This window comes from Taudactylus pleione, unplaced genomic scaffold, assembly GCF_031769625.1.
Source record: "Taudactylus pleione unplaced genomic scaffold, aTauple2 ptg000518l, whole genome shotgun sequence".
NCBI lineage: Eukaryota > Metazoa > Chordata > Amphibia > Anura > Myobatrachidae > Taudactylus > Taudactylus pleione.
This window is the reverse complement of record NW_028284920.1, coordinates 9,888,501-9,901,538: the sequence shown is the minus strand read 5'-3', so window position 1 is coordinate 9,901,538 and position 13,038 is coordinate 9,888,501. Positions and strand designations below refer to the sequence as shown.

Sequence of the window (13,038 nt, the reverse complement as noted above, 5' to 3'; positions counted from 1 at the left end):
AAAGGGTGGTGACACCCTCAAAGTGTGCTACACAAACAATTAAAATATTCTTCTTTTTTCTGTCTTTGTGAATTGTGTGGGCTGTACCGCACCTGCATCCTTAAAGCAGCAGCGACAAGCGTGCATCTGTCTGTTAAAGGGTGGTGACACCCTCACAGTGTGCTACACAAACAATTAAAATATTGTTCTTTTTTTTCGGTCTTTGTGAAATGTGTGGGCTGTAGCCGCACCTGCATCCTTAAAGCAGCAGCGACAAGCGTGCGTCTGTCTGTTAAAGGGTGGTGTAACTCTCAAAGTGCTCCAAAAAATAAAAAACTATTTTTTGAATGTGTTTGTGACTTGTGTGCGATGTAGCCGCACTTGCATCCTCAAAGCAGCAGCGACAAGCGTGCGTCTGTCTGTTAAAGGGTGGTGACACCCTCAAAGTGTGCTACACAAACAATAAAAATATTCTTCTTCTTTTTTCTGTCTTTGTGAATTGTGTGGGCTGTAGCCGCACCTGCATCCTTAAAGCAGCAGCGACAAACGTGCGTCTGTCTGTTAAAGGGTGGTGACACCCTCAAAGTTTGCTACACAAACAATTAAAATATTGTTCTTTTTTTTTCGGTCTTTGTGAAATGTGTGGGCTGTAGCCGCACCTGCATCCTTAAAGCAGCAGCGACAAGCGTGCATCTGTCTGTTAAAGGGTGGTGACACCCTCAAAGTGTGCTACACAAACAATTAAAATATTGTTCTTTTTTTTTCGGTCTTTGTGAAATGTGTGGGCTGTAGCCGCACCTGCATCCTTAAAGCAGCAGCGACAAGCGTGCGTCTGTCTGTTAAAGGGTGGTGACACCCTCAAAGTGTGCTACACAAACAATAAAAATATTCTTCTTCTTTTTTCTGTCTTTGTGAATTGTGTGGGCTGTAGCCGCACCTGCATCCTTAAAGCAGCAGCGACAAGCGTGCGTCTGTCTGTTAAAGGGTGGTGACACCCTCAAAGTGTGCTACACAAACAATAAAAATATTCTTCTTTTTTCTGTCTTTGTGAATTGTGTGGGCTGTAGCCGCACCTGCATCCTTAAAGCAGCAGTGACAAGCGTGCGTCTGTCTGTTAAAGGGTGGTGACACCCTCAAAGTGTGCTACACAAACAATTAAAATATTGTTCTTTTTTTTTCGGTCTTTGTGAAATGTGTGGGCTGTAGCCGCACCTGCATCCTTAAAGCAGCAGCGACAAGCGTGCGTCTGTCTGTTAAAGGGTGGTGACACCCTCAAAGTGTGCTACACAAACAATAAAAATATTCTTCTTCTTTTTTCTGTCTTTGTGAATTGTGTGGGCTGTAGCCGCACTTGCATCCTCAAAGCAGCAGCGACAAGCGTGCGTCTGTCTGTTAAAGGGTGGTGTAACCCTCAAAGTGTGCTCCACAAACAATAAAAATATTCTTTTTTTTTTTCTGTCTTTGTGAATTGTGTGGGCTGTAGCCGCACTTGAATCCTCAAAGCAGCAGCGACAAGCGTGCGTCTGTCTGTTAAAGGATTACATCGGTGACAGCATCCAAGTAGGCATGTCAGACAGTCCGTACCTGTACTGGCAGGAAAAAGAAGCAATTTGGAGGTCCCTGTACAAACTGGCTCTATTTTACCTGAGTTGCCCCCCCTCCAGTGTGTACTCCGAAAGAGTGTTTAGTGCAGCCGGGAACCTTGTCAGCGAAAGGCGTAGGAGGTTGCTTCCACAAAATGTGGAGAAGATGATGTTCATAAAATGAATTATCAACTCTTCCAGGGAGACCAGCCTCCAGAACGTACAGAGGGACCTGTGGTTCCAGCAGGGACGAATTAATACTCTGTGAGGATGAGGATGTACACACTGAAGAGGGTGAGGAATCGGTGGATGAGGAGGATGAGGATGACATCTTGCCTCCGTAGAGCCAGTTTGTGCAGGGACAGATAAATTGCCAGCTTGTTTTGTGGGGGCCCAAACGAACCAATCATTTCAGCCACAGTTGTGTGGCAGACCCTGGCGCTGAAATGATTGGTTTGTTAAAGTGTGCATGTCCTGTTTATACAACATAAGGGTGGGTGGGAGGGCCCAAGGACAATTCCATCTTGCACCTCTTTTTTTTCTTTGCATTATGTACAGTTTGGGGCCTAGTTTTTCAATGCCATCCTGTCTGCCACTGCAGTTTCACGCCTAGATGGGTCACGTGTTTGTGCCGCCCACTCGTGTCGCTTAGCATAGTCATCCAGCTACCTCGGTGCAACCTTTTGGACATAAAAACACTATTGTGAGGTGTGAGGTATTCAGAATAGACTGGAAATGAGTGGAAATTAAGGTTATTGAGGTTAATAATAGCATAGGAGCAGAAAAACCTACAAATTCTGTGATTTTAGCTGTTTTTATGCTTTTTTTCAAAAAAATACAGATCCAAAACACAAAACCCAGAACCCAAAACACGGAAGGGTGGTTTTGGCAAAACCAATCCAGATCCAAAACACGAAGAAAGATCCAGATCCAAAACCAAAACACAAAACACGAAAAGTGGCCGGTGCACACCCCTAATATAAACACAACTAAAACAGTCAGCACGGGTAAGCAAGGATTCAGGGCACAACATTAAAGGGAACATATATTTACTGGAATGTAGAAATCCCAAGACATGTCTTTGTGTTCAGGACCATATGTTGCACAAACCTAAAGCAAAGTTTACAGACACCAAATGGCACATGCTTCACATACACAGCAGTGAGCAGAAAATGTATAATAGAATATTGTTACACTTAAATGTGTTCTGTACAGACATTAATTTGAAACTACACAGATTAAATATAACCTACCCCCCATACACTACAGCACAGAATAAAGCAGTTTTATGACCATGCAATCAGGGGTGTATTTAGGGGTCCAAGCGCCCCTGGCAAAGTAAGGGACTGGCGCCCCTCCCTGTTGGCAGTTAGTAAACAGACAATGTGGTGGCTGTACAGGCGGCGATCGCCCCCTCACCTCCTCTGCCCTCCCCTCCGATTCCTTGTTGTCTGGTGCTGAGGCGGCGATCGCCCCCTCACCTCCCCTCCTCTCCCTTGTTGTCCGGTGCTGATGCTTCTGACTTAGAGACTTAGAGATTAGCAGCAGCACAGACTTTTAACAGACAGACAGAGCTGTAACTAGATTTTGGTGCCCTATGCCAGATAAAGTATCTGCGCTCTCCCCATTTTTTCTTAAAAAGGGACATTAGTCACGTTCCATAGATGCGCACCAGGCTCTCCCCCACACTAATCCCTCTATACAGCCTGCATCTCCCCTGTACCACTATAGCCTGCATCCCACCTGTACCCCATATACAGCCTGCATCTCTCCCCGTACCCCCAAATACAGCCTAGCACAGGAGACACTGATATCACTCCGCCATCCAAACCCCCATCTACAGCATTACTGCCCCCTGTATCCCCCATATACAGCCTTCATCTCCCTTGCACTGCCATATACAGCCTGCCCCCCATATTTATATATACATACTATATATTTATTTCATTCACCATATACTGTATCTATATGACAGGTTAGCCCCTTACCAGGATGAACAGCAGCAGGGAGCTGAGATAATGGGGAACGCTGGGGTCCAATGAGAATTAGATGTATCTGCCCGAGAATGCCCCATCCCTGGGCAACACACTGGCTGTGGCAGGACTCTTTGCAAGACAGACTGCTGGGGGGAGGGACTGTCAGTGGCACAGCTACTTCCCTCACTCTGGGTGCCCAGGAGCTCATGGTGCACTGCATGCTGGGAATTGTAGTCTTCTGGAGCACTGCACTAGGAAGCATGACAGCCTCAACAACTACAAATCCAGAGGGGCCGTGCTGCTTGCTTGATGGCTGTCCCACTGCGAGGAGCCTGGAGATAATTGGCTAGCATAACATCGAAGCAGGTGCCGGCAATATAGTTTGCAGCTGTGGGGGGTGAGATCAGTGGGTTCCAGCCATGGGGCAGCGACAGTGCCCACCCTTAGTTACGGTCCTGCAGACAGAACTGGCCGTGGGTGGCACTGCCAGGCAGCGCCCGCGCCCCCCAACCAGCCGGCGCCCCTGGCGAGTGCCATCCTGGCCAATAGGAAGATACGCCCCTGCATGCAATGATGCCAATCTACAAGTGCTTTTTAGTATCACTATTTTTAGTCAAAAGCCCCATATTTATATGAGTTTCATGGATATCCCAGATGACAGCATCTAGCGGGTGCAAACGTCTGTATCAGCCAGTGGGAGGTGTCTATAAGGGGCCATTTCTTGATGAGTTCTGATTAAGCAATCACATCACACGCTAGAACAGGATTTAGTTTTGCAGCGAGAGTATATATAACCAGGGGCGCCGAGAGGGGGGGGGAGCAGGTACTAATTACCCGGACTTGCTGGGGGGGCCCAGGTCCAGCACCGCCCCCCCCCTCTTACATCACAGCAGCCCAGCACATGCTTCTGTGTGCTGGGCTGCACTGGGAGACTGCTCACAGCTGCTAAGAAGCAGCCACAGCAGTCTCCTAGGCCTGTGGGGGGAGCGATCAAGCTGATCACGCTCTGCACTGGTTATGCGCCGGGCTGAAGGGGCTCAGAGTGCCCCCCTTGCCAGTGCGCAGCGCTGCATATTTTTTTTCTCGAAGAGGGCATGGCCACGCCACCGCGATTAGGGTACGCCCCCTTTTACCCGGGCCTATATATAACTGAGAAAAAAGGGAAGGGGAGGTAAATTTAAAGCTGCATTTCCACATTTCAGTTACCTAATAAGAGTCAGATTAGCTGCCACTACATTTTGCTATTCAATCTGGGTTAACATGGGTTTCAATGGTAAAACCCATGGCTTCTACTTCATACCTCCAGAGAAGATAATTACAATTAAAATGTCTTTTACTGTAAAACTGTGAGGACACAGGGCCTGATTCACTACCGTAGGCAACTGCGATTACGTACGCAGTCGGCTGATTGTTGCATTCTGCACATGAGTATGCATCGCAGTGCGCATGCCCGAATTAGCCATTGTGATCGCAGTGACTGTGCAGACCATTTGCAGAGTTATTGACAGGAAGTGCCATTTGTAGGAGGTGACGGGGGTGGGGGGGCTATTGGTCAGCGAAACGCAGGCGTGCCAGTAAATTTCAACGCCGTTGCAGGGCATGCATAAATTATCCACTACGATGGCCTATGCAGCCTGAGGCCTGATAGCGTGCATGGAAGTAATTTCTGAGTAAGGTCAAACCTTGTGCAAGTGTGCGTGAGGCTACGATGGTCCTCGATTGTACCAATAGTTTCGCAGTCTTCCTAAACATTACGTATGTGTAAAGTAAGGTGGGCGTATGGGATTGCGATCGCAGTGAATTAGCATACTATCGCAGTTAAACTGCGTGCGTAATTGCTATTGCATTCGCAGTTGGGTTCCGTAGTGAACCAAGACCACAGTGCAGAACCTCTTGTACTCCCATCCTAATGAATAATAATGTATTTAGATGTTTTTAAATAGGAAAATATGTCATTTTTCAGTTCATTGTCTCTAAAAAGACGAAAAATGGGTTAAATGATGTGGGACAAGAATTTCTGTACTTGCAGATGGGAGTCACAAGTGTTTTTTTTCTAATATTTTACAAAAATGACAAGAGAGACATTTAGATATACCCCAAAATACTCTGAACACTTACAGTATATTTTCTAAATTACAATTATTTGGTTGTCATTTTTACTTCATTAGTTAATGTTGTACAATACGAACCATTTGCCTCATGTTAACAGTCTCCTATACTTTGCTTATGGCCACTATCAGCCTTCTATCATACTTGCCAACTCTCCTGGAAGGTCCGGACGCAGTTGGTCAGTCTCCCTGTGCCGTCCACTTCCCGGCTGAGGAGGTCGGATGGCGGGAATCACATGTATTTGTCTCATCCTAGCCCCGCCCCTGCTGTAAAATGCAGCAAATTGTGGCTATGAACAGCGGGGCGGGGGGCAGAGCCACTATGATGTGTAGCCCCGCTCCTCACCATAAAATTCTGCAAATTGCAGCTTTAGATAGCGGGAAGTGTGACTATAATGAGGAGAATGCAGCACCACGCCCCCACCCATGGGAGAGGGTTTGCCCCCTCGCCAGTGCGCAGCGCTTCACGGCGCTGCAAAACTGTTTTTTTTACCTAAGGGGGCGTGGCCACGCCTCCCGCGATTAGGCCAAGCCCTCTTTTTTTACCGCTATATATACTTACATAATGCAAAAATGAGGTTAAAAATTGTATCTCCTGTATGAAACACAAGACCCCCCAATATACATCGATCTAATCTCATATCTTCTCAGGATGACAGTGGTATGCAGGTCCAAGTCTAATTATTTTCAGTGCGTTTTTCATTTATCAATATGTGAATATTGTTGATATTACAGCGTTATTTCTTGATATAAAATGCTGATAATTTTTCTTATGTTTTATGTTTCTTTATATATATATATATATATATATATATATATATATATATACTGTGTGTATATATATACAGGTTGAGTCTCCCATATCCAAAATGCTTGGGACCAGGGGTATTTTGGATATCGGAATATTCCGTATTTTGGAATATTTGCATAAAATAATGAATTGTCTAGGGAATGGGACCCAAATCTAAACACAGAATGCATTTATGTTTTATATACACCTTATACACATAGCCTGAAGGTCATTTTATACTATATTTTTAATAATTTTGTACATCAAAAAAAGTTTGTGTACATACATGAAATTCATTTATGTTTCATATACACCCTATACACACAGCCTGAAGGTTATTTTATACAATATTTTTAATAATTTGTGCTTTAAACAAAGTTTGTGTACATTGAACCATCAGAAAGCAAAGGTTTCACTTTCTCAGTCATGCTAAAAATATTCCGTATTTCGGAATATTCCATATTTCGGCATATTTGGATATGGGATACTCAACCTGTGTGTATATGTATATATATATATATATATATATATATATATATATATATTTTAGATATATACATATATATATGTCTATTTTAATTTTGTTGTATTCATTGTCCATGCTTCAATAAAGAAATTTTTTTTTTAATATATATATATATATATATATATATATATATATATGTGTTATCTCCTGAGGACACTGCTGTAGAATAATGATGGGCGATAAGACACCGGTGGACCAGAGAGCCTTTACCTGAACACGGAATCACACTGCTGCAGTGCAATCTGCACCACTTGGTCCTTCCTCTGCAACCAGACTATAGATTAGTGGAAGGTTTGAGCAGCGTGTGGAGGCATTTTGGAGCAAATGGGTAACAACGTAGCATGTGGGGAAGGCATATTATTGCAAGTGAGAGGACTATGGGCCTGATTCAGACTTGGGAATAGAGAGAGAGATCTCTCTCAACTGATCATCTTGGTGAAACCATGCTGCACTGCAGGTGGGGCAAATTTAAAATGTACAGAGAGATTTAGATTTGGGAGGAGTGTTTCCAAACTGACATCTAAATTGTAGAGTAATAATAAAGCTTTGCAGTATTTGTGGGCTACATGCAAAAGCAGCCAGTATTTACCCTACATGTAAAACTTTATGTATTTACACCCCTTGCATTGCAATAGGGTTTGTTCAGGTTCACAGTTGAGAGAGATATCTCACTCTATTCCCAAGTCTGAATCAGGCCCTATGTAGCATGTGGGGGGTATTTTGTGGCAGGGATTGTCAGAGGTTATGTGGTGTCTTTTCTGACTATGGGGGCCGTGAGGATGGTTGGAATGGCATATATGGGAGTTTTAGTTCAAGTGGGGGTCTGAGGGCATGTGGAGGTATGTTGGTGTAAGTGAGGGCATGTGGGGGCATTTTGGTGCAACTGGGGGTCTGAGGGCATGTGGGTGAATTGTAGGATGAGTAAATTTTTGAGTCTGTTTTTCTATTACGATTAAATGATATTTTGAATTAAAGGATTTTGAAGGTTGGGGGGCTGCACATGTGGCAATAGAAGTGTTTGAGGGTCAACTATAAATTATCTAGAATTCATTTACCAGATTAGGGTCTTCTGGATTCCGCAAGAGTAATGCCTATTTTTTCAAGGGTCTATTGGGAAGATTTATGTGGATTTATCATTTGAATCAGTGAAATTTAAAGCGTAAATCACAGCTGTAAAAATTATTCTTTTGTGATTGCTGTTGAGTAATTTTCTAATTTAATAAGAAAAAAAATTAATTTTATATATAGAAAACATTTGTTATTACAATGCTGCCCTGCTTGCATGTAACATTTTGAAAATCATAACAGAGTTTACCATTATGTTGAATCATTGATGCAATACTTCTCTTTGTATAAAAGTACCAGAGTAATTTTATACAGACAAATATGCTGTGAATTTAGTGTTATAAAACTCCATGAGTCACATACAAAACACAAAACTTCTTATGGTGCGTACACACGGGATGATCTGTTCAGCGAACAATATCGCTGAACGATCTCCCTTGAATTTCCCAGTGTGTCGGATGAACGATATCATTCATCCACACACAAAAGATATCACCAACAATGAACGACCAACGATCGCAAACCCCTATGGAAAATGAATGATATCTTACAGGTTGGCCTGCATGCATGGCCGACCAAGGATATCGTTATCGTCCATGCGGGAACGTGCATCGTTGGTCGTTCATTGGTCGTTGACTGCATAAAAATTAATGATTTAACGATGAACGATATCATTATCGTTCATTGAAATCGTACTGTGTGTACGCAGCTTAAGGCTCAGGACAGGATCAGTTTGGTCACACAGTCCTCCCCAATTAGCAAAGGTGCACCAAGACTGGCCCCAATGTACATAGGTTTACAGAGCTAGGTGGCGGCATTGTGGAGATCTTTGTACACAATTACAAAAGCAATGTGTTCTGCAGTAGGCATCATATCCTGGAATAAACATTGCTGCGATATAGCCTGTCTAGGAATGCCCTAAACTATAGACCTCCTCTATCTGGCAGTAGACATTTTTCTATTACGTATCAATTTATATATAAGAAAGATAGATTTCAGATCAACATTAAAGGTATAACATTGATGCAATTTTTTTTTTTTTTTGCTGGTATGAAATAAACAAGTGTTTGTAAGAAGACTGGTGATATTTTAATTTTTACAAGGGCTAATGTGGTCCTTTATGGGTAGCTACCCCAGCAATGATAGAATAACGACGTGAGTGTGTACATATATATATATATATATATATATATATAAACTTATATATGCAACAAGATGCAGCACTCAGGACTTGATGACAATGATACAGCATTGAAGTGTTGGAGCATACTGCCGCAATTGTGATTACCGTCACCTTAGTTCATATATATATATATATATATATATATATATATATAATTTTAATTTTTTTTTATTATTTTCTTTTTTATTGAGTACAGATGCTTGGTACCCCTGTGTAGTTTAAACAGCTGTGCCCGGTGCCTTTCCAAATAAGTGTACACAAAACCCACAAGACGTCTTAATAAAGGAACTAATACTCTGAAACGTCAAAAGACAGACGCTAGTCCCAGCGCGTGTTTTCATTTCTTCATTGAAAGCCGCAAGTGCCTTCCATCCATTTAGTGGGTTTTGTATATATATATATATATATATATATATAATGTGTGTGTGTCTGTATATATATATATATATACACATACATATATATATATATATTTAGATATATACACACACATAAAGCTATCACTTTGTTTTTGCGCTACTGCTTCTATGGAACATAAATACTGTATATTAACATAAAACCTCTCAGCTCTGCCACCTAAGTATATAAAAAGGACTATATATATATTATATACACAAAATTGCTTAATGTCATAACTACTATATACAATGACACAAACATAGCAAGCATAAACTACTTACATCATCACTGGGGTGCTGTGGGTCTGCATGAGTGGGACCAGCCGGAGGCTCTTGCTATAAACAGATATTTCAAAAGTTAGTATGTCAGTCTATCTATTTTCAGTTACCTTCTGTCAATGACCATGTGCTTCTGTGCTGTATATAATACCTGTCCCACCCCCTTCCACCGAATTAACAATCTGTAACTCCCCTCCGTAATCTCTCGCAGTGACTGTAGTTCATCTGTCTCCCACCTGGGGGAGCTACAACACAAATTTAGTGTGTGATTACTGTACAGTGCCCACAGATGCAGACTACTGCTTTAGATCCACAGACTAATGAAACAGATAATCATTACACAGGCACAAATGCCAATGGCTGTCAGTGGAAAGCTTCCAATCCTTATTAAAGAGAATATTTATCAGTAGTATATACCTAAAGACTGATACAAACTGTTACATCCAGCTTTTCGATGAATGTAATAATTTCCACAAAATAAATCTGACATTAAAGTAGCTGTGTACACTGCAGTTATGAAGTAGTACAGTACATTCCTTTTAGGGATCATAGACAATGCATGACCCAATATACTCTGATATATTGTATTTCATATGACCACTTACTTGAGCTTCTGCTTTATTATGGCTGTTGTCGTTCCCCATTTTGAATTGACCTGCAAAGAAAATAATGCAAACTATTAAGATAATATAATATTCTCAGACATATTAATTATTATAACAATTATTGCTTCACTGAGGTGTAAATTTCTATGCAGCAAATATTTATCCATTTGAACAGTCACTTGTTAGGAGAGATTGTAGTCACACTAATGAGCAGTCACACGCCATTAATGATATTGCGTGGAATGTTCTATTTATGACATTGCTAATTTATATATATATATATATATATATATATATATATATATATTACTCACAGTCACTTGCAAACAAATCATGACTCCTTTTATACCATGTAGACAAATCATTACACCTAAAATACATTTACAGTGCATTCAGTAGAGGGACTCAGCGTGCTTCATATTCATTATAACACAGGCGCCTGCTAGTGAGTATCACAGTCCAATAGTTCTGATTACAGGTCTGTCCTGCTGTAACCCTCACTTCACTCACTGCAGAGGTTCCCATCCAGTGTGACTGAGGTGTCCCCAGCTCCGAGACAGGAATGGTGGCAGTGTGTGTGTGTGGTGTGTAATTCCTGACTGCACATGCAGAAGTGTAATGTTTTCTCTTCCTCCCACACAAACAGGTACAGTACACAATATATTATATCTGAGACCCGCCCGTCATAACACAAAACCTGTTAAACACACATTGTCGGCACCCGCCCTTAATCAGAAAACATGGCAGGAAGCCAACTCTCCCAGTCATGCAGGAGGACTTGTCACCTACACAGCTGCAATGTCAGGAGTTAGCACTAATGTCTCACTTTCTCCTACTGTCCTAAATAAATTAAACCAATGTTGAGGGTATTTGCAGTGAGAAGCACAAACACACCATTGTTCCTAGATCTGCAATCCTTAGGCCAAAATCATCAGCCTTTTATTACGCACAGCAGATGCCAAGAGAACGCTATGTGCCACATATCACGCTATGATAAAGCAAGCACATGTATATTAGGTATGCAGTCAGGATGCCGGCGGTCTAAGTCTGATCATCGGCATTCCGACTGTCTAATCCCGGCAAGGGTCTAATGACAGGCGTCGAAATCCCGAAGCCTGTCATTTTACCTACGCCGGGAGCCCTATGCCCGGGCTTAGGGTTAGGCAGCACCCCGGGTAAGGTTAGGCCAGGGGAAGGGGGGTTAGGCACCCCCCCGGGAGACTTAGGTTTAGGCAGCGGGGAAGGGGGGGTTAGGTTTAGGCACTTAGAGGGGGGTTAGGGTTAGGCACTTGGGGGGGGGGGTTAGGGTTAGGCACCCCTAAGGGAGGGTTAGGGGGGGTTAGGTTAGTTTGTACTCACCTTAGCTGCGGTCGGGATCTTCACCTCTGCCGGGCTTCCGCTGTCGGGATTTGAACCGCCGGCCATGCGAGCCTGACTTATTTTTGCTGTTCCTGCTCTTTAAAAATCCATATGTCTACTCTCCCTGTATGTCCAGTACTACAGTTCACTGAACTTTTCCATACTCTCTAGAATAGATAGTAGACTATCCACCCAGCTTCAGACACTTCCCCAGTGAAGTGGGTGGAACAGCGGTACAGTGCCCGAAACATGGGACTGTCCCGCTGAAATCGGGATGGTTGGGAGGGCTTCGACCTCTATGTGATGGCACCCCAGTTCGACCGCACTGGTCAAACGCCCCAAGAGCCGTCCCTGCTGCATTATAGGGCAGGCATTACAAAGCTCTCTGCATTATATGGCGGTCACTGCGACACTCTGTATAATATGGCGGGCATTGCAACACTTTCTGCCAAACCCTCTATCAGCTGGCCACTCCTCTTTAGCTTTACGCCGCCACTCTTCAATGAGCCTCTACCATTGCATCCCCCCCTATGAGCCACTCATGCCCCAGTCTGACACTGTGTAACAGCTGGTTTTATTTTTGCCTTATTAGGCAATTTTAGCTGTTGATAAGCATCTAACCAAGGATTTACATTTTTTTTAAAACACCTTTAATGGGTTTTTTTTTAAACAAAAGTCAGTGTTTATGATATCTGATTAGGTTGACCAATAATTGCCACTTGCACCTAGTTTTTATCTTCAATCTTGTTTGAATTAAAATGTACAGTATTACATTATGCTGCATTTATTTATCTTTGCATATCCCTGACTCTACTGGACTCTACTAGAACTATACATCAAAATCCTGCGCAAAAGGCAAGTTGTTATAGATCTTTCTTTTTCTACACTCACTTATTATATGGCTGTATAAGGTAGTGCCATTTATATCACAGCACCTTCTTCACTTCACTAGCAATTGAGGTCTTGGGCTTCCTTGGGGTAAACCCCAGTGTTTTAAAAGGGCTACTTACAACCAGTGAAGCACCATTTATAATTTCCTTCATACTATACGTTTCAGGGGCAAATGCAGGACTTTTAAGGGGGGGTTTGTAATGTTTATATATATATATATATATATATATACACACATATATATATGTGCAGTACACACACTTGCATATATATATATATATATATACATATTAATA

At 42.4% G+C, this 13,038-nt stretch overlaps 1 protein-coding gene across 7 annotated transcripts in view; it reads right to left on the bottom strand.

The window, feature by feature from the left end:
• The window catches only part of TACC2 (transforming acidic coiled-coil containing protein 2), a 185,608-nt gene that overhangs the window by 135,633 nt on the left and 36,937 nt on the right, over positions 1 to 13,038 (bottom strand). For all 7 annotated transcript variants that reach the window (XR_015870049.1, XM_088450515.1, XM_088450514.1 and 4 more), the window contains exons 2-3: positions 10,493 to 10,542; positions 9,891 to 9,944 (exon numbers count right to left, since the gene is read on the bottom strand). Coding sequence is in view for 6 of the 7 variants with exons in the window: in XM_088450515.1 (XP_088306641.1) it covers positions 9,891 to 9,944; positions 10,493 to 10,531 (93 nt within the window). In the remaining variant the exon portion in view is untranslated. The remainder of the gene's footprint in view (positions 1 to 9,890; positions 9,945 to 10,492; positions 10,543 to 13,038) is intronic.